This window comes from Corvus cornix, chromosome Z (assembly GCF_000738735.6).
Source record: "Corvus cornix cornix isolate S_Up_H32 chromosome Z, ASM73873v5, whole genome shotgun sequence".
NCBI lineage: Eukaryota > Metazoa > Chordata > Aves > Passeriformes > Corvidae > Corvus > Corvus cornix.
Genome location: NC_046357.1, coordinates 3228120 through 3252593, shown reverse-complemented (window position 1 = coordinate 3252593; position 24474 = coordinate 3228120). Strand labels below are relative to the sequence as shown.

The following is a 24474-nucleotide window of genomic DNA, read 5'->3' as shown; positions in this document are numbered from 1 at the left end:
CAAAAATACGATATATGGCCCATTTACAATTTTGGCTACCACTACTGTGAACCACATTTAAAGAGATGTGGTTCATTTTCAGTGAGATTTCCTGGTGCTCTTCTGACTTTATCCCTATTTCATGACAATGTTTGCCAGCCAGTTTTGAAAGGTAGGAAATCTGTGTTAAAACACTCACACAAAGTCCCAGCTACGCAAGCTGTATCCTGTTTGTAAACTCAACCTATTTTGATTTCATTAATGGCATTGTCTTTTCTCAGAACACAAATACACATTTCAATTTTCAAAAATATATTTATTATAACTTTACCATGACTATGAGGTTTTCTGAAGTAGGGCCTAGTGCTTCCAGAGACTCTGGTTCATCTGTTGGCCTCTTGTAATGGAAAGCTGTTCCAGCAACATCAAACTTTCTTGGCCAGTCAATAGTCCAGGCACCATTAATATAGTAGTCATCCTCTTCAGATTTTAAAGCTTAAAAAAAAATACAAGCCACCTAAAAATTGGAAGCAGCATTTATAATGGAGAAGCCATTGTAAATTAATCTACTAATCTGTTAGAACTATGTGAGATTCAGCTCTATATCACTGTTTTTTCAAACAATATAAAGCCTTTTCTTTAGCCCTGGTCAAAATATCCTTCATGTAAATCAACAATTTTGCCTCTGCAATAATCTTCAATGTGCAGATTATTTTGCACATTTCAACATGCAGATGCTGTATGAAATGAACCAGAACGCCTCATGTAACTTGAAATATATCTTCAGCTTTAAAACTGACTCCATGTGCAATGTATGCTGAACTACATGAGATACATGCATGCCTGAAATGTATAATCAGTTATCAACCTCATGTTTAGATTAAGAAGCTGGGGGCATGGAATAAGTATCACAGACAATGTGCAGAGGAAAAAAAGAGAAGGAACATTGAGTCTGACATATGGCACCAGCTGGCTGTTGTTTTATTGCATAGGTCTACGACTTTTTCTTTCTCCTCATTAAAGCACAAATACAAGATATTTCTACTACAACTGAAAAATTAGCTACTTAATCTGGTAAAATATTTTATCCTTCTTAATTTACAGTGTTGAACCATGAAAGCATTGTAGATAAAACAGAAATTTCATAGCTAACCGACCATTAGGATGGGCAAGCACATATTATTCAGGGATTTGTATTTGATATTTTATTAATAATATTAAGTTTCTAAATATGAAACTGACATTGTATCTTAAGGTGAATATTCAGTTAATTAACTATTGACTTCTTGATTTTAAGGTGAAGATTACCAAGTTTTACATAGTTTATTTATTTTAAATAAAACATATTTTTAAAGTAAACATTATGGTTGGAACCCCATAGTGAAAGCACATGTCATTTTTGGTTGAGACAAATAAGTGACTTTACTGGATAGGGAAAAACTTCACATCATAATGTAAAGGAGTAAGACAACTTCAGTTATCTGACACTTTATTCTCAACTACATGTGTGTGTTAGTTTACCTTAAACAGAAAAAATGCCTTGGTGATGCTTAAACTGTCTAAAACAGATCAGAGAGCATTAATGTGAGTGGGAGATAGTGCGAGAGGTGGTACTGTTCTACTGGTGACAATGATATTCAGCAGAAATTAGTAAACATTTCCATCAGCACCATAAGGTCTGAAAATTAACATACCTATGCTATATGTGCTTAAACTAATATACATCCAAAAGCAAAGCAGGTAATTTTTTACTTGACTGCCAAAGAAAAATGCATTTTCATTCTGTAAATATATTTACCTAATGTGAGTTGTTATGCACAGGTGAAGGCCACAGCTGTGAACAGTAGTCCAATAATTACATAATAACAATTATGCAGTGGTATAATGCTAGTAGCATATGAGACAGAAAGAACAAGTTCATGTTCCTAATCAAATCATTTATGAGAACCTGAAATGCAGGAAGCCCACAGAAAACTAGCATAAGAGGAATATAAAGCCATGTGTCACCTTGGATCAAGCCATTTAAGGGAAGGTAACAGCATTACTAAACATGCAGTTTTTTCTGCAGCTCTGAACACAAAAAATTTTGTTGCTGCTGGGTTATCTGTTGGAGAAATCAGTTAAAATATTGTACTATTTGTGCAGCTCCAGAAATGGGCTTTACACCTATTTTGTCACATAGAGAGCTAACTGAATTATCTAACTGCACCCCAAATTTGAGGTCATGGCTTTCAAAGAACTGCATTCTAGTTTAAGGAACTACCGGATGTTTGCTGTGAGTTAGTTTGAAAGCCTTAGTTTGAATAAAGGAGCCAGTGTGACAACAACAGAGGAAGAGGGGTTTATTTTTTTGTATTTTAGAATTATAGAATAGTTTGGATGGAAAAGGACTTTTAAAGGTCATCTAGTCAATAAGCAGGGACATCTCCAACTAGAACAGTCTTGACTACTACAAAACTGAGAAGGTTTAGTATACTTTCAAATGGAGAAATTTATTTCTTAAACTGTAATCATGTATTTGGCAGTACTGCACATAAGACAACATATAGTAATATGCATAAATGGTTATTTTCAGTAGAATCAGTTCTATAATCTTATTCATGGTATGGCCACACAAAGAGCTGTCCTGGAACAACAAGAGGAACTCCATAAAGACAGAGAAGGAGCTGTGAAGTGGACACTGCCACTGAAGAAATATTCATAAAACAATACCCTTGGGTTTTGTACTTAGACATAATAAACTCATTTTGCTTGTCTAGTTCCTTTAAGGGAGCAGACAAATCAAAGCCTTCCTTTCCCCAGAAACTGGTTATCCTAAAACAGAGATCTGGTTCACACTCAATGAACAAAATACACCATAACAAAATGAAATAGCCCCTGCAACTTCAAAAGATTATCTTTCACTAGGATATAATGGCACCTTTGAAAGCTGGAAACACAAAAAACTAGTAAAGGAGAGGAAGCACCCATTTTGGTCATTTGGTCATTTGGAGTCAGGGCTCTGTGGCATGAAACAAGGTAGTGAGGGCAGAGCCTGAAAGTCCAAGAATCCCTTGAATTTGTGACAAGCATATAAAAAGGTGTTTATGTACAACTTTACGTTTTTAGATCTGTGGCCAGATTAAATACCAATGACATTGTATGTATTATCTATTTAAACCAAAAAACTTGTATTTTTCATTTATTTTATTCAGACGGTGCCAATCAAAATGCTTTTCCAGCATCCTCTGCTCTACTCTTAGAAAAGAATGACAATCAACTGCAGCAGCATCTTTGTTCTGGTTTTCAGCTGTCCATTAAAGAGTTCTTGGCAGATAATGACCATGACAAGATACATAGCATGACTCCCTCCTGCCACCTCTCTTTGAAACGTCAGTGCAGGATACAGAAGCAGACTTAAATGTGGTATATTTTGACATGGGAGAGGGGTCCTGGGGAGCATGATGCTGAAAGAACAGTAAGCACTCAGTTGCTGGTAGTGTTATTAATCCTGCAGAATGGAGGGAGATTGACTGTCTGCTGAATTACAGAAGGATGGGGGCAGGCAGAAAGAAAGGTAGGCATTCAGCAGTAAAAGGTGCCATTATTTGAAGAGGTATCTTTTCAGCTTTATACCGGCTAGCGCTTGTATTTCAATGCCTTAGAAAGCCTTGAGCAGCCCAGAGAGGTAGCACGGGCAATCTGGCACTTTAGTAGCTCTAAAATCGGTACCTGAATCAGCTGCAGAGCAAGTACCACCAGCAGAAGCAAAGAGGGAGAAATAGAGCTCCCTGCTCGCTCAATTTCCTCCAGTTAGAAGCTTTCAAAACAAACAGACGACAAGACGCTCACAGGAAGGATAGCAGAGCCAGGAGAGGGCGGGGCCTCCCTCGATCGTCTCTTGTATCCGGAGAAGGGAAAGGGGAGGACTGGGGGCGGACCCGGGGTGACCGGACAGTGAGACACTGCTGAAGAGTCTGAGTTACATTTGGTTTTGCCCACGCTTAGAACAAAGGAGCTCAGAGCACATGGCAGAGGCAAGTGTCTTCGGGAGGGGGAAGGGAAACTCAGAACAGGCAGCAACAATTATTGTCAATATAATCTACTTAGGAATTCATGTTCCGATGAGGATAATTGCCTTTCTAACTCACACTCACACACATCACAATCCTTTCCAACATGTTAGTGTTATTTACCACCTACATGCACTAAAGACTGAAAGAAGTCGCCTCAGCAGTTGCTTTTCAGCTTAAAGAGGTAATAGCTTTTGCTAGTGTTAATTTCTTAGATTGCTGTACAACTAATTAGCTCTCTAATCCATTTCTGACTAAAACTGGTGTTCTTGAACCACTGTCAACTGACTGCTATGCAAACCAAGGTACATAAACTTTCAGCAATGCATGTTCTCTGGAGTTTGACTAAGTCAGATCTGTAAATATCAGTATTAAAAAAACAGAAAGCACATTTAACAATCTCCAGAGAAATGAGTGAAAATCTGAGACTCTGAATTTAATCCTAGGCTTTACAGTAGGCTTCCTGAAAGATTTCAATTAATCACATACTTTTTCTGCACCTAATTTTCTTACCCAGAAACCAGGAATGGTGTCTAGAACCTACAATGCAGCAACATTGTGTAATTGATACATTAAATTCCCTTGAAGTAAAGAGACAGGATTGTTAGCATTTAAGTAACTTAGGCTGCTGATGAAATAAAATCGTGTTTTTAAACAGTTTAATCCCCCAAGACACTTTCCAGATGGAAGACACTACTTCACAGTGGGACAGGAGATTATTTGAATTTTATTTCCTTGTTACCAAGTATTTTATTTCCTCATATTGAGAATTATTTCCTCATCCACTTCAGTTCAAGTCTAACACTTTAGCTATAGTCAAGTTGGCATGATTTTGCACTGAATGGACAAGGAGGAAACACGTAGCTCCATTTAAGAGAATACACCCTAACTCACTACTAACTGTCTTATCCCAATTTAGCTGTATTAACAGCTAACTATTCCCTCTGCTGCTTCTATTGTGTATAAGGTTTGACCAAACCAGGAAATGTGCTTTCAAGTCACAACATACACTCTGACTTAACAACAATCTGCTATATAAAGATTCCCCTTACCAATGTAGTTTTTTGACATCGCCACTTCTCTTACTTCAATGTGCACAGAACCTCTTGGAATTTGAACCACTTCCATATACCCTGTAAGACAAAGATACATTTTATTTGCTGTTGTTTTCTTTCATCATTTTTAAGTAATGAAAATAACCATTAATGAATTAATTTTAGTAATAAATTAGAATAATTTTAGAATAAAATTAGTATGAGATATGGGATTCAAATGTACTTGAACATTTTCTTTCATGTGATACAAAGGAAAATTCTTTAAACTTCACATAATTTTTAACTGATGGCAAGAACTTATGTATTCAGGAATTCCTTTTTAAGTGCTAATAAAATATTTTCAACACTGTATTTTAAGGAATTAACATTTAAAAGGGCCTTAGGATCATAGATAATTCAAGTGGTAGAGGATTTCAGTCAGCCATTTAGCTCAACTTCCTGTTACAAGTAGGGGCAGCTAATAGATCAGACCAAGTTACTCAGAGCTTTATCCTGCTGGGTCATGAAAAACTCCAGAGATGGAAACTGTACAACAGCAATGTCATGCTGGGAAGTTAGTGCTGAAGACAGCACTAATATTTGCTAAAGAGTCATCTACACGCATTGTGCAACAGAATGGACATACATGTACATACCTCCTCTGGGCAATGAATCATTGAAGAAACCTTCAATGGCTTCACATGTACTCCCATCTCCTCCACAAACACGGCATCTATCTTCCTTAGCATCAGACCCCAAAATATTATCACAACCTACATGCTGAGAGCAGATAAAAACAAACATTTTAACAGCATGATGGTCATGCACCACTATTTCTGAAGTTCTTTCAAGTGTTCAAGTTTGAGATATTCAGTTCTTTTTATCTACTCTATTTTTGATAACCAAGACTTTAAGTGGGTTCTCACTTGACAATGAAAGAAGATAAAAAAGGAGAATAATTCATGTTTTGGGTTGTTATCAAATCTTGATTAATAAAAGCCTTGCATTTCTACTGTGACTTCCAGTAAGGGATTTCACAGTGTTTTGCAAATAATATAATTATTATACTTATCAATAAATGATTGCTGATGCAGTTATTTGATATTAAAACAGCTGCATGCCATCTATATTGCTTCTTCAAGGTAAACATTTGCTGACAGCATAAGTAGTATTCGTAAGGCATTACAGCTTCATAGACCATATTTCCAAATGCTGCACGGGAAACTTGAAATTTTAATAAGTCTGAACATAAAGTGTAAATGACTTCACAGTAATAATAAATACTGAATGAAACATAGTGAAAGGCTGAACAGCATGCTGTAATAGATGAAAATAAAGTAAAATAAATTAAAATAAAGACAGAACCATTGGGGAAAAGAAAAAAAATTAGGATGAAACAAGTAGGTTGTAAACAGAATAAAGACTGCAGCTTGCCAGTATTTTTCCAGGAGTCATACAAAGAAGAAGGTAGCTACATAACTGTCTAGCTGTCTTTGTTTCCTGTCTAGCACTATTATTTGCCACCTTGTAAACAGCTAATACACACTTCATAAGAAAAGTTAAAATACTTTAAATAGCTGACAAAACATTATTATTTCAACTATTTACATTTCAAACTACTAATTCACCAAGATGACAGACACCCAACTTTCTTCACAGGTCATTCTCAACTTGAGATTTTTTCCATCAGTTTACTAAAACATGGCAAAATCTTTTGATCTCACTATGTCATTCAATAAACATACATCTTCAGCCCTCCATTTAGCAAAGAACTTCAGCATTAAGCTTTAGTTATGTTAGTGGTTTTGTTGAAATCAAATAATTTTTAGAGTCACCAGTACTTTTCAAATGTCTAGACTAAGTACATAATTAAATGCTTCGCTAAACTGAGGAAGCATTGGAATGTTAATAACCAAAAAATACCGTATAGGACCCCAATTCTATTGAAATTCTTGTACTATAGGAATTTTACAAGATGATCAGATTTTTAGTAAATGGCAAATACTTACATCATAATACATTTTTTCCTAGAACCACAGAGCAATAGTGATGACTTTCTGTTCCAACTACATTAACAGCATGATTTTTTGCAATAGGATGAGCTAGTTAAACAAATTAATATGTTCACATTTAGTGTTTTTCAACCAGAGTGAAGTTCCAACTGAAATCATGGAACAGGCCTTGGAAGAGAGAAAGGAACCTGTTCATCTCCTGTTGCCATTTCCATCAGCTCTTCAACAGAAACCATAAAGCAAGTATTTTATCTGCCAGATAAAATGGCAGATTCTACTAATGTCTTTGAGAAGTTACTGAAATTCAAATTATTCGTCTATTTTATGCAATACCTTTCTTAACTTTTTGTCTCAATCTTACACTTTTATTAACAATTTGACCTGTCAACACTTCCTTTTATGTAATATACAAGTACCATAACTAAATATAGCTGACAGCAGACACAACAAAGTAATCCATAAGTACTTTATAAAACATTTGTAACCTTGCATTCTCCATTGATACAGATATCCAGTGAATCAGCATTGCACTGAGTCCCATCTATCACTGCAGGAGCACGTTCAGTGTAAAAATTATACCCTTCAGCCAAGCAGTTTAATGCACATGGTTTAACCCCACCTGGACAACAAAAACAAATGAAAGGAAAAAAAATTAACAGAAACCTTGAAAAGTTAAGGTTTAGTTAAAAATATTATACATAAACAGATCTGAAATAGACAATCTCATACCTGACAAATATAAGGTATACTGTTTATTTAACTTCCCCTTACTGATTTATTTGACTCTTCTTTTTTGCAAAAAATATTATTTCACATAGCAATATATGTCAAGGCTGGCTGGCTCCATAATGATGCCATTATGCCAGCACAGTCCTAATGATTATTGAAAAATTTAAAACAACAAGGATACCACTTCACTATTTGAAAAGGAGGAATAGCAAGAGAATGTAGTGCTAGAAGTATATCAAAACTGTGATCAGAATATCTGAATTGAGAGTTCAGTCCTGTTGAATTACACTCAGATCACATGATCGTGATGACCTTCCCTAGGCTCTTAATCTAAAAAACTGTTTGTAAAACCATTTAGGCTGTTAAGTTAAAAATCATTGGTAAAACCATTCAGGTCAATAATGTATTAAAAACACAAGTTATGCCCTCCAGCTTTAGAATTGGAAAATAATTCATTAAACTATATTCTTATAAATAATGCAATTATTGAAGTAGTCTTTAGAGACTCCTATAAATGCTTTTACATCTTTCTCCTTTTTGTAATATTCTGACTTTAGGAAAGGCAAACTTATTGCAAGATTACTCAACTCATCACTGTGGCAAAAGAGGCACTTGCAGATCACCTGGAGATACAAAAATGCTGCTAGCAAGGATTTTCTTGCTATTTTCTAAGTCCGTGAGAGACTTTTCTCTCTCACAGAAGAGGTAGCAGAGACTGTAAACAACCAAGCCACCTGCAACCTTGGAAAGTCTTGTTTATGGTACAGTAGAAAAATATTTTGACAATGGATGTTTTAGGATTTTAGCCAATCACCCCCAAGGGGTGGCTGATCCTTTGTCCAATTAGACTATGAAGAAAAAAGTCTATAAAAGAGTTTGTAAAATAATTAAATAAATCAATCTTGCTGCACAATTCCTGCCTGCTGGATCTTCTCTCCTCCTCCTCCCCATGGCTGCGGGACACGGTGATACACCCTAGGGCCCAGGTCTGCGGTAATAATCACCTATGGAATCTCTAATTCTATTACAGATGCAGGTGGAGAAGGCCTCCCTATTTTTAAAGTGGAGTCTCTACAATGATGCTGACTCCCCTTCACACCAAAACAAAATCTACTACAATAAAGAAATGTTGCTCTTCATAACATTTTCAGCAACTGACGAAAGTACAAGCTTAAAAATCTTAGCTCACGCTATTTTAATCAAAACATTGTATTTACAAACATAACTCTCTGTACAACATTTATATAATTTTGAAGTCTTCACATACGATAATATTTCTGCAATGCTAACCATTACCTCCAGTGTAGGGTTTCCAGTTATAATACTTTCCCCGGAACGGCATATTGTCAAAATCTGCACATTGCTTCTCTCTAAAATCACGGGCCCCTGAAGGACACAGCTAAAAAATGAGACAAAATAGTTAATTTGTTCCCAATATAAACATGAAAGGAAATGCTTAGATGCTTATACTGCAAATGCAATCATGCAAGAGATTAGAAGGTGGTTTCCTGTTTTGTCTTGTGGCTCTGATTCTGAAATTTGCTTTATTACTTTACAGTTGAAGTGTCTATTTGCAATCTTAGGCTGGCATGAAATAGCTGAAGTAATTTAAAGAAAAGTAAGTGTTACATAACAGTTTCCATAAAACTGGAAAACCAGAATCCTGTCAAACTATGTGTCATAATCAATCCATCAGCTACCTTCTTATAAACACATTTAAAACAGCTGGAAAAAAAATCTGGTAGGAGCTGTAGGTTCAATTATGCTGTACTAGGCAGTTATACTGAGACACATTATTAAGACATCAAGAAAAAAAAACAGTTTCTAGAGAACTATATCATTCCTGCTTACACGTAGCCTTGACAAAAGCATTGTTTTAAGGCTGAGAATGAGAATAGATAGCACGTCTGGCTCTGATTACCAGGCTCCGTGCATCAAGAAATAAAAACTTTCATTTACTTTTTCATTGCTTTGCATTAACAATTACAAAACCATGAAGTATCTTTTTTACTTGGAATGAGGGTAGATTTAACTAAAATTAATCTTGGAAAGAATTACAGGAGAAACAGAATTCTTTGCTATTTATAACATTTTTCATCAGCATATTCCAAGTATTCTTGAATAGACCCCCAGCATATTAAACATTGTTATCAATGTTTAAGTACCTGTTGAAATTGCAAGCTTCATCAGAAAGTATTTAAAATGCAGATTAAAATCCTGTTTAGAGTGGAAGACAAAAGGATTTTTTGGACAGATATCAAAGGTGCTAATAAATATTACTACTTTATGTGCAAGAGAAGAGTCAATTTTATGGCATTTTACTTGTCTTCTTATGTACCTAAGCCAGTTAGCACTTCTCAGGAATCTGAAATGCGTTCAACTGAAAAGGACTCTATAAACTCTAAAAGTGTATTGCACAATGCAACTATAAACATAACAATTATGATTCTCATTGTATATTAATCAAGATCTCATGATAGCCAGCCCACTGCCATATGATTCAGGAACTTTTAATTTTTTTTCTCAGATTCTGAAGCTGTAGCAATATGAATTATAACAGTGGACATTAGAGAGTATTTATATTTTAAATTTTCTCTATTACCCTATTACCTCCTTCGAATTAAAAATACATTTTTAAATACAATGCATTAACTGGTAAGAACAGAGAGTACAACTATTTTGATTCAATAATCCTTCAGATGATAACAATAAGAATTCAAAATAACTACACAAATTTTAACCACATAAATTTTTAAAAAATTGAATTTTAGGATGTTCTTAATAGTAACCCAAACTAAATTTGCCTCTCTGCATCACATTCTCCAAGCAGTAGAAGGCCCAGTCTTGGCACTCCTCAAAGCTAGGGTCTGAATCTCTCCAGTACTGTTCACTACACACTTCATCAGTACCACTTGCTCAGCTCTACACAACTGGTATTTTAATTGCACTGAATTCCCCTTACCAGTTAAATAAATCACCCCCATAATTAAACCCTTTATCTAAATATTTATACAAGGACAAAATAATAAAATACAAAAATGAGTAAAGAAGGATCAAGATTTTCTTTTTATACTCCAAAAAAATTCTCACTATCTTTGAGATGTAGTCTTCCTGCCTAGTTTTCCTACTGTTTTTTAGTATCTTACCAATATGTGACAGGAGGTAAAGCTAAAGGCTATGATCTCAAGAAATGCATTTGAAACTATGCTTGACAGACCTGGTTGCCCTCTATAACACAGTTGATGTTGGGTGAGTGGTGGATGTTGCTTGCCTGGATTTCTCCAAGGCTCTCAGTCTTGCTTCCCACAGCCTCCTCCTGGAGAAGCTGCTGTGTTATGGCCTAGACAAGGGGTCCGTATGGTGGGTGGGGACCTGGCTGACCCACAGCACCCAGGGGAGTGAGTGGTCAATCACTCCTCTTCAAACCTGTCACAAGTGGGGTCCCCAGGGATTGATACTGGGCCCACCACTGTTTACCTTCCAAAGTGATCTAGAGGATGGGATCAAGTGTATCCTGGTGCATTTTTCCAATAATAATAAACTGTCTGAGGAAGTGGATACTTGGGAATGGAGAGCCACCCTGCAGAAAGACCTGGATAAGCCGGAATAGTGGGCTAATGAGAACATTGTGAAGTTCAGCAGGAAAAGAGTAAGGTTTTGCACCCAGGAAAGCATGATCCAGGAGCACAGCACAGGCTGGGATCTACCCAGCTTGGGAGCAGCTCTTTTGGAAAGGGTCTGGGGCACCTGGTGGACTCAGCTCCATCTGAGGGACCAGTGTGCTCCTGCAGCACACAAAGGGAGCAAGATCCTGGTGGCTCCAACAAGGGCTTCACCAGCAGAGATGAATTCCTTATCCCACCCCACACAGCACATGTCAGGCCACACCTGGAATACTGTGTTCAGTTTTGGCCCCTGGTGTACAAAACAGATGTGGACAGGCTGGAGAGGATCCAGAGAAGAGCCACAAAGAAAATCACAGGGCTGGGAAGTCTGGCATGTGAGGAATGGCTGAGGGAACGGGGTTTGTTCAGCCTTGAGGGCCTTGAAGGTTTAGGGGAGACCTTATCCTCTTGTTCCAGTATTTAAAGGGTGGCTGCAGAGAAGATGGAGATTCTCTCTTTTACAAGGAGTCACATAGAGGAGATGTGATGTGTGCAAGTAATCCCTGGGGATATTCCAACTGGACACAGAAGAAAAGCTTTTTTCGATGAGAACAAATGGCGGTTGGAATATTGTCCTCAGAGCAGTGGTGATTTCCCAACAGCGGATACTTTTAAGATTTGGCTGGACAGGGTGCTGGGCCATCTTGTCCAGACCATGCTTTTGCAGAGAAATGTTGGACCAGATAGTCCTTGATGTCCCTTCCAACCTAAGACTCTATGAAAACCTAGGCCTAGAAATGCAAAAAGATTACTACAAGGTAAGCTACAAAATGCATTTACAAAATGTCAGCTCTTTGGCACTAACTCTGTGTATCTGTTCTTTTCCCGATGCAAATGTGGAATAGCTGCTTCTCTTTATTGGGTAAGATATTTCACTTTTTTCATGCAATCACAGTACAGGGATAACTCTTGTCAAGTAAAGACTGCTTGTGTCTCCAAATTCTCTTTTATGAGACTGCAAATCATAAGGTAGGAATCTAGCAAGCTTATGACAACTTAAAATCAGGTCTGAAGAAAGTCCGGAGAAGAAGAGGTTTTGAGTTTAAAAAGCGTTAACAAATTATTGAACCAACACTGACACAACACCTGCTTATCTTGGAGTTTGGGGTCAGGCAGATTTCAGCAACTGAACTCATCATTTCCTATTAACAAAGGTCTATACAAGACCTCAAAGAAGATGAGAAACACAGCCAGAAGAGCCACAGTTCAAACTCAGGTACTATTACAAAATGTGGCTTCTCACATAAATTCATTTCAGAAAAAAATTGCTTGAAAATACTAAAATTAGGAAAGTAACAATATCTGTGAATGTATGCATAATGAAAGGAACCAACAAAAAACCCATGCTATGAAGAGAAAGGACTGAAGAACAAGAAACTTTTAAACAAGTATGTACACACACTTATATACATAAAACATTCCCAGAATTTGTAAGCAAACCATGTTTTTCATTATATATATAAAAAAGTAGACTTTTACAATTTTAGATGTATATCAAATTAAGATTGACATCCTTATAAATATTTTAAATCAATGAGTTACTTTAACTGAGAAATAATGTTTCTTATGGTTCTACTAGCATTTTGTATTATTTTTTTAACTAAAAACACTTTGGTTGAAAAAAGACATATTTTTTTGTTAGAGATAATGTGGTTGGTAGTAGAAAACAATTTTCTGATGACTGTGTTCTTTATACCACCCTTATGTTTCCAGAACTTACTAGCTAATGTTATTTTCTGCTGATCTCAGTGTTTCCATTAGCAGATGCCTTTCGAATTAAGAAGTCATATATGGCTTTGGAAGTGCTTGACAAGAAATAAGTCTAGTAGGAGTGTGTGCACAGTTTCCAAAGGATTAAAATGATCAAAAAAAGGGACAACAGAACTAAGTCATCTCTGCAAAAAAAATGAAGTCAAAATGAGGCATTTTTTGGGTTATGAAGAGTAGGCACTTTAGGCAGGGCTATGTTGAAAGTTACGGATGGGCAACGAATGTTGACACTGCAAAATAAACTTCAACAGAAAAAATGTACAAACAGCACATTATTCATAAAAACAATAACATATTTGCAAGCTCTTAACACTTACATTAATCAACACACCATTCCATAAAAACTCTCAAGCACTAAGGACTTATATATATCTTGAAACTAGTTTCTGATTCTTAGTGATATAGAATCCTACACATTGATATAAAAGAAATAGACTAGAATTGTCAAAACCGTTAAGACTGTAAATTTAGACTTCTGTAAGTACCAATATGTTCATGCACTGTAAAACCATACCAAAAAACATGCTTAAAAAATGGATCAAAAACTCTAAGGATGGCATTTTCAAATTGCCTGGCTTGGGTTTGCAATCACTTGTTTTTCAGACCTAGGCAATGAAATGCAAAGTTCCCTTTCAAATAACTTGTCGAAATTACTGATTGAAATAGTAGGAAACCAGTATCTTGGAATTGAGTTCTGTAATTTTAAAATATTTTGATAAATTGTTGCAGTGGTTTGAATGGATGCAAATTACTACACTCGGGTATGAACACTCAGCTGTGAAAGCACAGCTGAAGAGTGACTTCCTAAACAGTGCTTTTAAGAAAGAGTTTTGGGCATAATGAATCAACATGTACTAAATGAACATTGTCACTACTGTAAGAAAAATTAAAACAATACTAAAATGAATAAACAGAATCCCATCACTAAGGTGACAAACTAAGTTTGAGGCCTAGTGCTTCAAGGTGTGCTACTGGGATCCCAATGGTTATCAACATGGAGACTAGTGTAAAGAAGACTAAGAAGAGACATGATAGTAATCTGCAAACACAGGAAAGGTTCCAGTCTAGGGAATAATATCAGTTATCTTCTTATTGAGGAAAGAGTAAGTAGAGATCTTTACGGATTGAAAAGCATACATTATGTTTTACGAAAACTATACTGATTGTAAGGATATTGAAAAATACTAATGTTATTTCCTGGACTGGAGGCATTTCAAACCAGTTCAGGTGCCTAAGCATCAGTTAAGAATTGTTTCGAGAATTGTTTTGTCTTTGTGCCAGAGAATAGCCTGAATGGCCTCCTCAGAGACCTTCTGTATGTTCCTCTTCTGACCCTGTAAACTGCATCTCCGTAATAAATAAATAAAGAATAGGGGAAGCAAAAACAACCACGAATAAAACTGTCTGAAAAGTGACAATAAGGTATTTAATATGATAAGAATAAAACAAATCATAGCAACATTTCAGTGGTATGTCTAGGTAGCTATAGCATCATTCTCAATAATAAAAAGGCATTAAAAACTGTATATTTGTGAAGGAACAGGATTACATATTATGTAAACATTTTTATATACTAGTTACTGTGGCAGATCGGAGACAAATACAATATTTGAAATAATAATGCCTGGACAAGAGTCTTCAAAGAGCTAAAGGAGGAGGGCTGCTGTGTGCCAGTGTGTGTTTTTTAACAAATTTTAGACCTTGTGTACAAACTGAAACAGTGCTAGCATAAAAAGGTAATTATTTGAAAAGTATTAGGAGAATAGTCTAGATTACAGTTTGCCTCATATCAATCCCAAATAGGCAGAAAAGTTGGCCAATACTTGACTTACACAAAAGAAAGATAAACAATAATACAAATCAGAATTTTTTGGTAAAAGTTTTAACAACTAAAACTTATTACAATTCCTGGTTAAAGTAAAAGAATAATGAAATATGCTTAGATTTTGATAAGTTACTTAACTTAATAGTAGACAACATCCTGGAAGATGTTGTAATAGTTCAATAAAGTATATGTGAAGTTTACTAAATATTGTCTGACAGATTTCAATAAGCAGTCATCAGGTAGTTGCTGAATTTGAAAGTGGATATTCTATCAATTGAAAGAATAGAAAGACACCTGATGTGACTCAATATTTTCCTTTGTGAACTACAACTACAAAAATATTTCTTGTTTATGAAATCTTCCAATTACAAAAAGACCACCTGAGTGAAAGTAAAGAGAAAGGTAAATTAATTGGAGTATGATCTGATAAACAGATCCATTCAAATTAAAATTGTACCAAGACAGACAAATGCAAAGATACACATCTACAGAAAAACAGTAACACAGTCAAGGTTGCAGAATGGTGCACTGGGATTTGGAAGGTTGGACAACTGGAAAAGTTTTACAGGTCCTACTGGACCAGCATCTAAACTTCACTGTGTTTTTTTACTACACTGTGGCCACTTCTTGGCTGTGTGAACAGGGCAGCTGTGATCAACAGCAAGAAAGTAATTTTTAATTTGGAAATTTTTAATACAGTCTAATAAAGAGAATAACCTCCACAAAGAAGTTTGCAGGGACAATAATTATGATAATTAATAATGATCATAAATGCAATTTTTTTTCAATGAATCAGTATATAAACTATTATATTTTCCTGAATATATCAAAAGATAAAAAGGTGAAACAATATCTTTAGGTACAGATTCTCTCAGTGTTACAAACTTCCTTTATTTAGGATGAAAATTAATATGAATTTAAAACTAAAATAGGACAGCCTTTCTATATTGGCAGTGCTACTGACCTGTAATTTGACTTAGAAACTTATTAGTGAAATTCTTTATTGATGTGTATTTTTTTCTCGTTTGAATTTTAAGTTACTTGAACTTGTAATTTAGGTTCATAATTTGACCTTATACATTTATACTGTGTCCCACCCCTTTAGCTGTAGGTCACTGTTCAATGGGCTCAGCTCTAAAATGGAAGTGCGGGATCATTCTGTAAATACAGTAATTAACAAATACCCAGTGGCAAAACAGCAGGTTTCAAATACATTTGCACAGACCGTGTAAGGTTGTGTAACACATTAGCACTGGATGTTACAAAGGTATAAAAAGTGTAAGAGGGCTTAAACGTGGATTCATGGAGGATACTTTAACTTGTGGCAGTTAATGTGGTACAGATACAACATGAGTTCCAGCAAACTTAAGACACACAGCTTTTGGAAACTCACAAGGTAAACCAATAGAAAAGTCATCCCTCACCTGTCACAAGTGTATAATTTATTCTCTGAAAACCTGTTACAGGACACTGCTGGGAGATAAGACAGTGGGCTAGACAGATTTTTGCTCTGATGTGGAATGATCCTTGTTCGCCTTTAACATGGAAGCTCAAGTTGAACTCACTCCAGGCCTTAATGCAAAGGCACTAGCTAGGCACCACATTGAGACAGGATCCTAACACACAGGGTGCCTACAATACAGATGTGCCTTACAGGACTGTTTGCCAATTAAACAGAATCCATACACTTTCTGAACTGGGGAAAAAAGGCATCCATTGCTGCTAAAACATAAACCAGTCAAGTTGATCACAGTGGAACAAAGATTACTTACATCAGTATTACAGGAGCGATAACGCTTCCTTTCTCCAAGACAATATTTGCCTCCACCTGAAGGCCTGGAGAAACATGTTTATATGTTAGTACATGCATTAGAACAAACACAACTGCATGAGATATACTAATGCATTATTAGTATTAATACAAGTCCAAGAGATATGTATTGTATAAATAAAAAATAAAAATACATTCAAGTTTTAAGATGAGATTTTAATAAGAATTGTACCTTTGACTTGCATTGGAGCAGACACAAAACATTACTGGGTACTTGAAAAATCATCACTCATATATTATTAATGTAGTTTGCATAAGTTCCAAGCAGTACAGTTTAATTGCATTTTGAACATCATAAAAAAACTATTGGTTTTAATTATTTGCTTGCTTTATAAAATTAAAATGGGAAATGAGTAAACAACCTATGTGATATGCTTTCTCTTAATCATATAATCTTACTTGAAAACCAGCAAAGACTGGTTTTATACTCAGAACCAGAAAAGACTGTATATTCTAGTTCAAGAATTTGACTCTGATTTGAATTAATCAGTATCAAATCAGAGGAAATTCCAGAGTAAGCAGATTTCTATTAGATAATTGGCTGCTAAATTCCCAAACTGTTCAAGAACCCTATCTTCCACAGAGGTCAAATAATGAATTAACTTAGACTTATATGGAAGATTAATCACACATAAGCTCTTTGGCTTGCAACTTGAAACAGAAAGGAAAAATACTTTGTGAGGCTTTTATAATAAAAAATTAGATTTACAATTAACAAATGACTGAAAATTAAATCAATGCTATTTTTCACACTACAGTATTTAACCAGGAAACATTACCCTTAATCAACAGGGTTGGTTTTTTTTCCTGATGCAGACATATCCTCTCCCAAATACATTTGCTTATTGAACATTTCAAATTTAATCATTTTCATCACACCAAGCCAAATACATGGTGACAGAAGTTGGAAAAAAAAAATCTTAGGACATTATTCATGCTCCAAACAAACATTTCACTAGGACTTTCAAATACTTATTTGAAAAAAATAATCAATTTATTATTCTCTCACTAACATAGTCTGACAGGTTATTGATGCATACAGATAATTTCTGCTTTTGAATCCATTGAGTAAGTAATGATATTGGCCAGATTGGGTAGTTATTGCTAATAATAGGGGGCAAACAGACCACCTTAAGCAGCAGTGATATGTCATTATGGTATCTGTCTTGCAGAGTGCAGTGGAAAGCTGATGGACAGCCTAGCTCGGAAAACATGGATATAAGCAACAAATAACCTAAGTGAACAGAGAGTAGAAGACAAGAAAAGGAATGACACAAGACACAGAATGTATTTTCATGAAAGAAACACAAATGACTTTCAGAAAAAGTGGTCTTAAAAGCCAATAGTGGTGGCAGAGATAGTGATTATGAGAAATGACAAGAAGAGAGCATGGAGTAATAAAACTATCCTGCAAAGACCTATAGCTGTGGTGAGGTAATCAGAACAGGCAAAAGCCAAAACAGAAAAGAGCAGCAATTCATTCAGCAAAGAACAGCGATAGAAATAAGCATTCCTCATTTGAGAAGTGATAGTGACAGAGAGAGGAGCACTTACCTGACAGAACTTCTCTGGAACAGTGCTCAGGACATTGGAAAACAGACAGATGGTAAGACAAGTACAGGTGTATACAACAGATCAAGTTGTAGTGAAGAAGCTGGCCCCTCTTCAGAGAGGGCAAATAGACCAATAGAGAGTAGTGGCAGGGAAAAAAGATGCTGAATTGTTTTAAGAGTCAGCAGGAAGTCATAACTGAAGAGCTGGACAAGGCAGCACATAAATATATTGCATTCAAGATAATATTACTACCTATGGTTTGTATGCAAGCAGTTATATTGACAACTTGGAAATACTGTGTTTGGTTTGGGTTGGTTTTTTTAGTAAGTAACTGGCAATTGCTATTTTATATCTGAGACAAGCATTAAAGGAAATATGCCCTAAGAAAGAAATCTACCTAAGACATAATTTAAATATATTTTGATGAACACCAAGTTGCATAAAGAAAACCATTCTGGTTACTGCTAAATATAAATCCAGCTATCTTTGCAGTACATAAGATACATTAAAAATGTTAAAAGTATGTCTAGCGAACTTCTCCTGTTTAAGCATTTCTGTCTGCTATTTTGAAGACAAATGTTGGCAAACTAGCAAAACATTTTTACAGATAACATGTGAAACCACAGTTTTGAATAATTTCCAAATGTGTCTTTTTGTTGGCTCCGGCTTACTTTAGCTACTTACGCTGGACTGTCACAGTGTCTTATAGATGAGGAGACTCCTCCCCCGCAGGTCCTGCTGCACTCTCCCCATATTGACCATGGACCCCAACCCCCATCTATGCTCTGGGGCCAAGTGCCAAAAGGTACGCACTCTCCCTGATAACACCACTGAAAGATTTCACAAAAAAAACATAAAATTAGCTTGGAGGCTGACAGAGCTATCAGGACAGAAAAATATAAGGGTCAGACAATGACCAATTATAGGCATTAGCATTCCCTGTACAGATAACAAGACTAGTATTTTACTTTTTCTAGCCATGTTTAGACATTGGTGAAGGTGTGTGTGATTTGTTAAATGTCTCCACTCCGTCCTGAATTATAGGTCCCTAACACACACCAGAAGTACTTTTTATTTCATCAGCCTCCTTAATGTTTCACAATTAAGGAACTACAAGTTGCTTACATTCTTTTAAAAACTAAGATTCATTTCCAAGCCTGGTTTGGTAAAATACCCTCCACTGAAGATTCATGTAGAGGCTTCATTACAGAAAATTAAAAATTCCCCTGACAGAATCTTAAAGAAAGTGTTTATTTTTATAAAAGAAAATCTGGACAACATTACAATGAAAGAAGAATTTTTCACAGTATTTCATTTATACTAACACTACAGACATACTAAAAGTAGTGATGAAGCATTAGACATGGTACAGAAGATCATTTTAGAATAGTGGCTGGCTGTTTGCTCGGGGCAGAATGAACACATGTACATCATTCAAGCAAACACTTAAACTTTGCAATATTATTACTTAAATTAGAAATACAAAATGAAAAACAATTCGCACAAATTATTAACTATTAAAACAAGTTTATCATTTCCTTCATCAGAAACCTTCTCTAAACCATTCAGAAATAATCCTGGGGCCTATATTTTGATCCACATTCTGGTGTCTACTGTATCACTGAGAATTTGAAGCAGCTCAATTAGATACCCTTTCCTAGTATTGCAGGCTTAGGTGACAGAGCAGAGCATGGACTCAGGTCTTCCATGACCTGAATCAGCTCATTTCACTTCCAAAAGGGAGCAAGTGTCGGTTTTAAACTCCCTTGAATTTCTGTAGCATTTCCAAAAAGAAATACAGACAACTTCTGTGCCCAAAACTAGCCATATGAATTTGACCAAACACACTGAGACATGCACAGAAGACATGGACAGACATATCCCTGTCTCTCTGCAAACACTACTGGAAGACAGTCTTAACTTCAGAGTAGTATGTACAGCAAAGCCAAGCTTTCCCTTCCTCTTCTTGGAGTTCTAAATTTACAGACTCAGTTGGGACTTCATGAGAGGACTGTACCCTTCATATGGAGCTTCTCTTAAATCTAGACTATTCTTGAATGTCTGCATAACGCAATTCATGCCATATAGTGAGTGAACTCACGTTTTAAGCTACTGATATATCCATACAGTGCAGTGTTTTGCAATGCCTCTAATGGCACAATCAGGATGGAGAATAAAGTATTTATGGGAGCTAGAGGAGTGCATAAAATCATGTGTTTTTCTTCTCTTTACAGTGATAAGTGATAAAAATTGTATTGACTAAATACAAAAATCTCCTTGTTACAGTCTATTAGAGATGCCACACTAGTACATGAACAGATATTTAATGCTAAAGTCAAAAGCTTAAAATGAAAATACTTCTAAGACTAAAAATGTAAGCTACTAATTTAATTAAAATTACATTATATACATTACAAACATCAAGATCCAACCCAAGAAACACAAGATTCTCAGATTTAAAGTTAAACCCATAATATCACAGATATAAAACTGAGTATGTAAACTATCTACTAATCCATAGTATTAGAACTACAGAGACAATAGGCAGGTGCAATTTACCTGCTTTATTTTTCCAAAGCTGTATAAAATTCCTATAATGTGTAATTTCCACTGTCATGCAAATATTATCTTCCATATTCCCACATTGCCCTGTAAAACCTTTTTAAATGCTCAGTTTTCTCTTCTACTGAACTTATATCTGAGCATTTAATGCTCACCTCTGTGTCTCTTAATTTTCTAGTGAAAATTTATGTTTCACTAGAAGCCAGTGATGCATAGAATCTTTGTCAGAGTAATTACAAATGACAAAAATCTTCATTATTTCTAATAGGACCGCAGAAATATGCGTCCTCCACGAATGACAGCAACCTCATCTGCTATAATGAGGTTAGGACTATTGAGTAATCACCATATGAAGAAAGAAGAGGAGGTGACAGCTATTTTAAAAGTTCCTTACGGAAGGTTTAGATCTGAAATACTAATTCTTCTCTAACACTGAAAGAATAATTTTCCATTATTTCAACAGAAAGATTACAGTGATGCATTCAAATACATATAAAATATGCAAATCCTCTGTGAATAAGGTAAGCACACTGAAATTCTTCCTAAAGTAGTGACTAACAAAAATAAAATATGATACAGTGGCACATTTGAGATCACTTTTATGAGTATTAGCTGCTTTACAGTATTAACATTTATAACAGTATGATTTTACAAAAATCCCACAGCAAGTACTCTAATATTGAGGAAAATTGATATTTTGTATGAGGAAGAAAAATATTAGTGTCAATTTGAATTTTAACTACTAATTTTCAATCATCAGTTCTATAATTATTTTTCAAGAAAGCTTAATGTTCGACAATAACTGGCATTTATCTTATGTTAATGTCCAATGATAAGTTAAATCATCCCACAATGTAGATATGTAAACTATCCTTTCAGCACCCTGTGTTTTCATTTTTTGCATGTTTGCCCCTCATTTACATGCCTAGCATGGATGTAATCTATGATCTACAAAAAGAGTTTCTTTTTTAATTACTTTAAATTAAAGCATGACATAAGCATTCCTATCAGTTTTGTCTTAACTGTTTTATATGCACAATTTCTTCATCACTGTATTTTTTAAAATCTATCAGTTAATTTATCTTCACAAACACATCTCTGGGAATACCAGAGATAAACTTCATGCATATTTAAAATTATTATTACAGATTAGGAAAAGTGTATCTGTTTTAACCCAGCTGATATGTAAAACCCTTCACCAAAGCATGGACATTTTAAAGCTTCAAAACAGAACAGACATAACAGTTCCATCAGCAGCAAGAAACCACTCTATTCTCTCCCCCTGCATGCAGAAAACAGCTGAGTAATTCTTATGGAAAATGCTCTAAAAACCTTCGGGTGTAAGCAGATATAAACCATGGAAAATTTCAACCCGAAGGGTTAAAAGCTTGGAAGGTTTATAAAAGCAACTGAAATAAGGTTTTATAATAGAAGGTTAGGCTATTTTAATTGTAGGAATCCCTTCACATTTGGCCAATAAGATATTAATGTATATTGCATGAAATTATGCTTTGAGTTTTTCATTACACATAATTTACATAAGTAAATATCTAAATATGATTAAATACTCTGAGATCTTGTTAGGCATTTAGAGCTGGAAATGTCATTTATTATATATTTGTCCAGAGTCCATCAAAATAGGGCTTAACTTGGTTGTGGCCTTTAGGCATGACTGCAGTACAAATGTAGAAATAATAATAATAATAATAATAACAATAATAATAATAACAATAAGAAGGTGTTACAGCACTATAGCCTGTTTATTTCACCTTAGTCTTTGGGAAAGGGAATTACATATTTGGAAAGAGGTCGTGATTTCTGGTTTATTGGTACCAGGAACTATTAATTCACAGGAACCTTTGTGGATACAGTTTATAGACACAATTCTTTGCTGTTAACAGCATCTTTGGTTAACAGGTTTATGTTTATAAAATGGCATGGATTCTCTCATTTCCCTGTAAAATCTAACAATGGAACAAGATACTGATGGCTGGAAAAGGATGTTTGGTAGAGAGGAAACTGATTAAAACCTCTTGACAAGGGGACAGATCAACATTGTCTAAAAGGGCCTCAATTTGTAGTCTCATGGTTTAAAAAACATAAATTGAGGTAAATTACTCTTTGTCATCAAAAAGGAGGGATGGTTCCAAAATAAACCTAGACAGTTGATTTAAGAGCAGGGCTTCTAACATTTTCTATTACTCTAATATAAGGTAACATTTTTGGTACAATGTGAAGGTCTCTCTATTTTTACTGGCTAACTCTAATCACTCAATTTCTTTAAAATGACCGGTTCAATAAATTCTTTAACATGGCTTACCACTATTTCCAAACCCAGCATGGAAAAGCCATCAGAACGACACCAGGTCATGGGCCCTGAATGAAGCTGTCAACACACATTAATAAACTGTGACAGCTGCCCAAAAGCTTTCATTCTTGCTGTTTAAACATCAGATTGCAAGTCAAAATGCACTGTTATCTTTGTTGAAACCAGCTCAGCTAGCATGACAAGTCAGAGTAAGAATATATGTCAGTGGTCATTGTTCAAAAAAAAAAACCAATCTGGATCACTGAATCTCATGAACAAATGCAGCACCTCTCAGAGAGATACTGGAAATGGTTTAATATAACAAGCTGTCTTTGCTTCATATAAATCTGCATAAAATATATTATCTTGAAAAAAGGTATGTAGAATGCATTTTCTTCTCCCTAGTACGTATCTTTTAAATCAGTTAAAATATTTTTCTCTCCTCTTTAAGACCTACATAGATTTTACCTTGTAACTGAGAAACAGGCTTCTAACATTCTTGTCTGAAACTACTGATGTACAGAGATTGTTTTAAAATCAAAATTCTCATATTCAGGCAGATATTGTAGTGCTAAGTTTATCTGTTGCAACACTGACTTTCTGTACTTTTCTGTTAGGTGGAAGAGTTTATCTGACTGCACATCAAAATCCATAAAGCTAAACAGTTATGCAACCATAACTGAATAATGCAAGAATAATTCAAAGTCAAAATAGAAAAGTCACTGGGAAATACAGGCTTTTATTAAACCCTTTTAAGGAGTCAACATTTTTTCTATACATTTGTATGATTTGGCTTATATCTGAAAAAATAAAATTCTTTTCCCTTCCAACAAAATGACATAGTTAAGGCTCTAGATTTATGTTGCACATTTTCAAAGTCCATGGCAGACCTAAAGCTGTAACAATCCTTTATGGAAGAGCAGTGTAAAATCTAATAAAGATTAAACTAGAAGAGTCTTTACAAAAAAATTACTCAAAAATATACAGAAGAAATAGAATATGTTTTGGGGTTGTTTTTTGATTCAGGCTATAGAGTTTTATAGAGAGGATAAATATTTTATTAAATTACACATATAAAATAAATGTGAAAAAATTTTGTAGGACACTTTCCATTAGGAGGCACATGTATTCTGAAAAACTAAGTTTTTGTTTG

The 24474-nt window shown here is 35.2% G+C and overlaps 1 protein-coding gene across 1 annotated transcript in view; it reads right to left on the bottom strand.

Moving 5' to 3' along the window:
• Positions 1-24474, bottom strand: part of ADAMTS6 (ADAM metallopeptidase with thrombospondin type 1 motif 6) — a 148518-nt gene that overhangs the window by 29276 nt on the left and 94768 nt on the right. Inside the window, exons 13-19 of the mRNA XM_039567294.1 lie at positions 19136-19281; positions 16839-16902; positions 9103-9205; positions 7563-7696; positions 5722-5845; positions 5084-5164; positions 311-474 (exon numbers count right to left, since the gene is read on the bottom strand). Of these exons, the coding sequence (XP_039423228.1) occupies positions 311-474; positions 5084-5164; positions 5722-5845; positions 7563-7696; positions 9103-9205; positions 16839-16902; positions 19136-19281 (816 nt within the window). The remainder of the gene's footprint in view (positions 1-310; positions 475-5083; positions 5165-5721; positions 5846-7562; positions 7697-9102; positions 9206-16838; positions 16903-19135; positions 19282-24474) is intronic.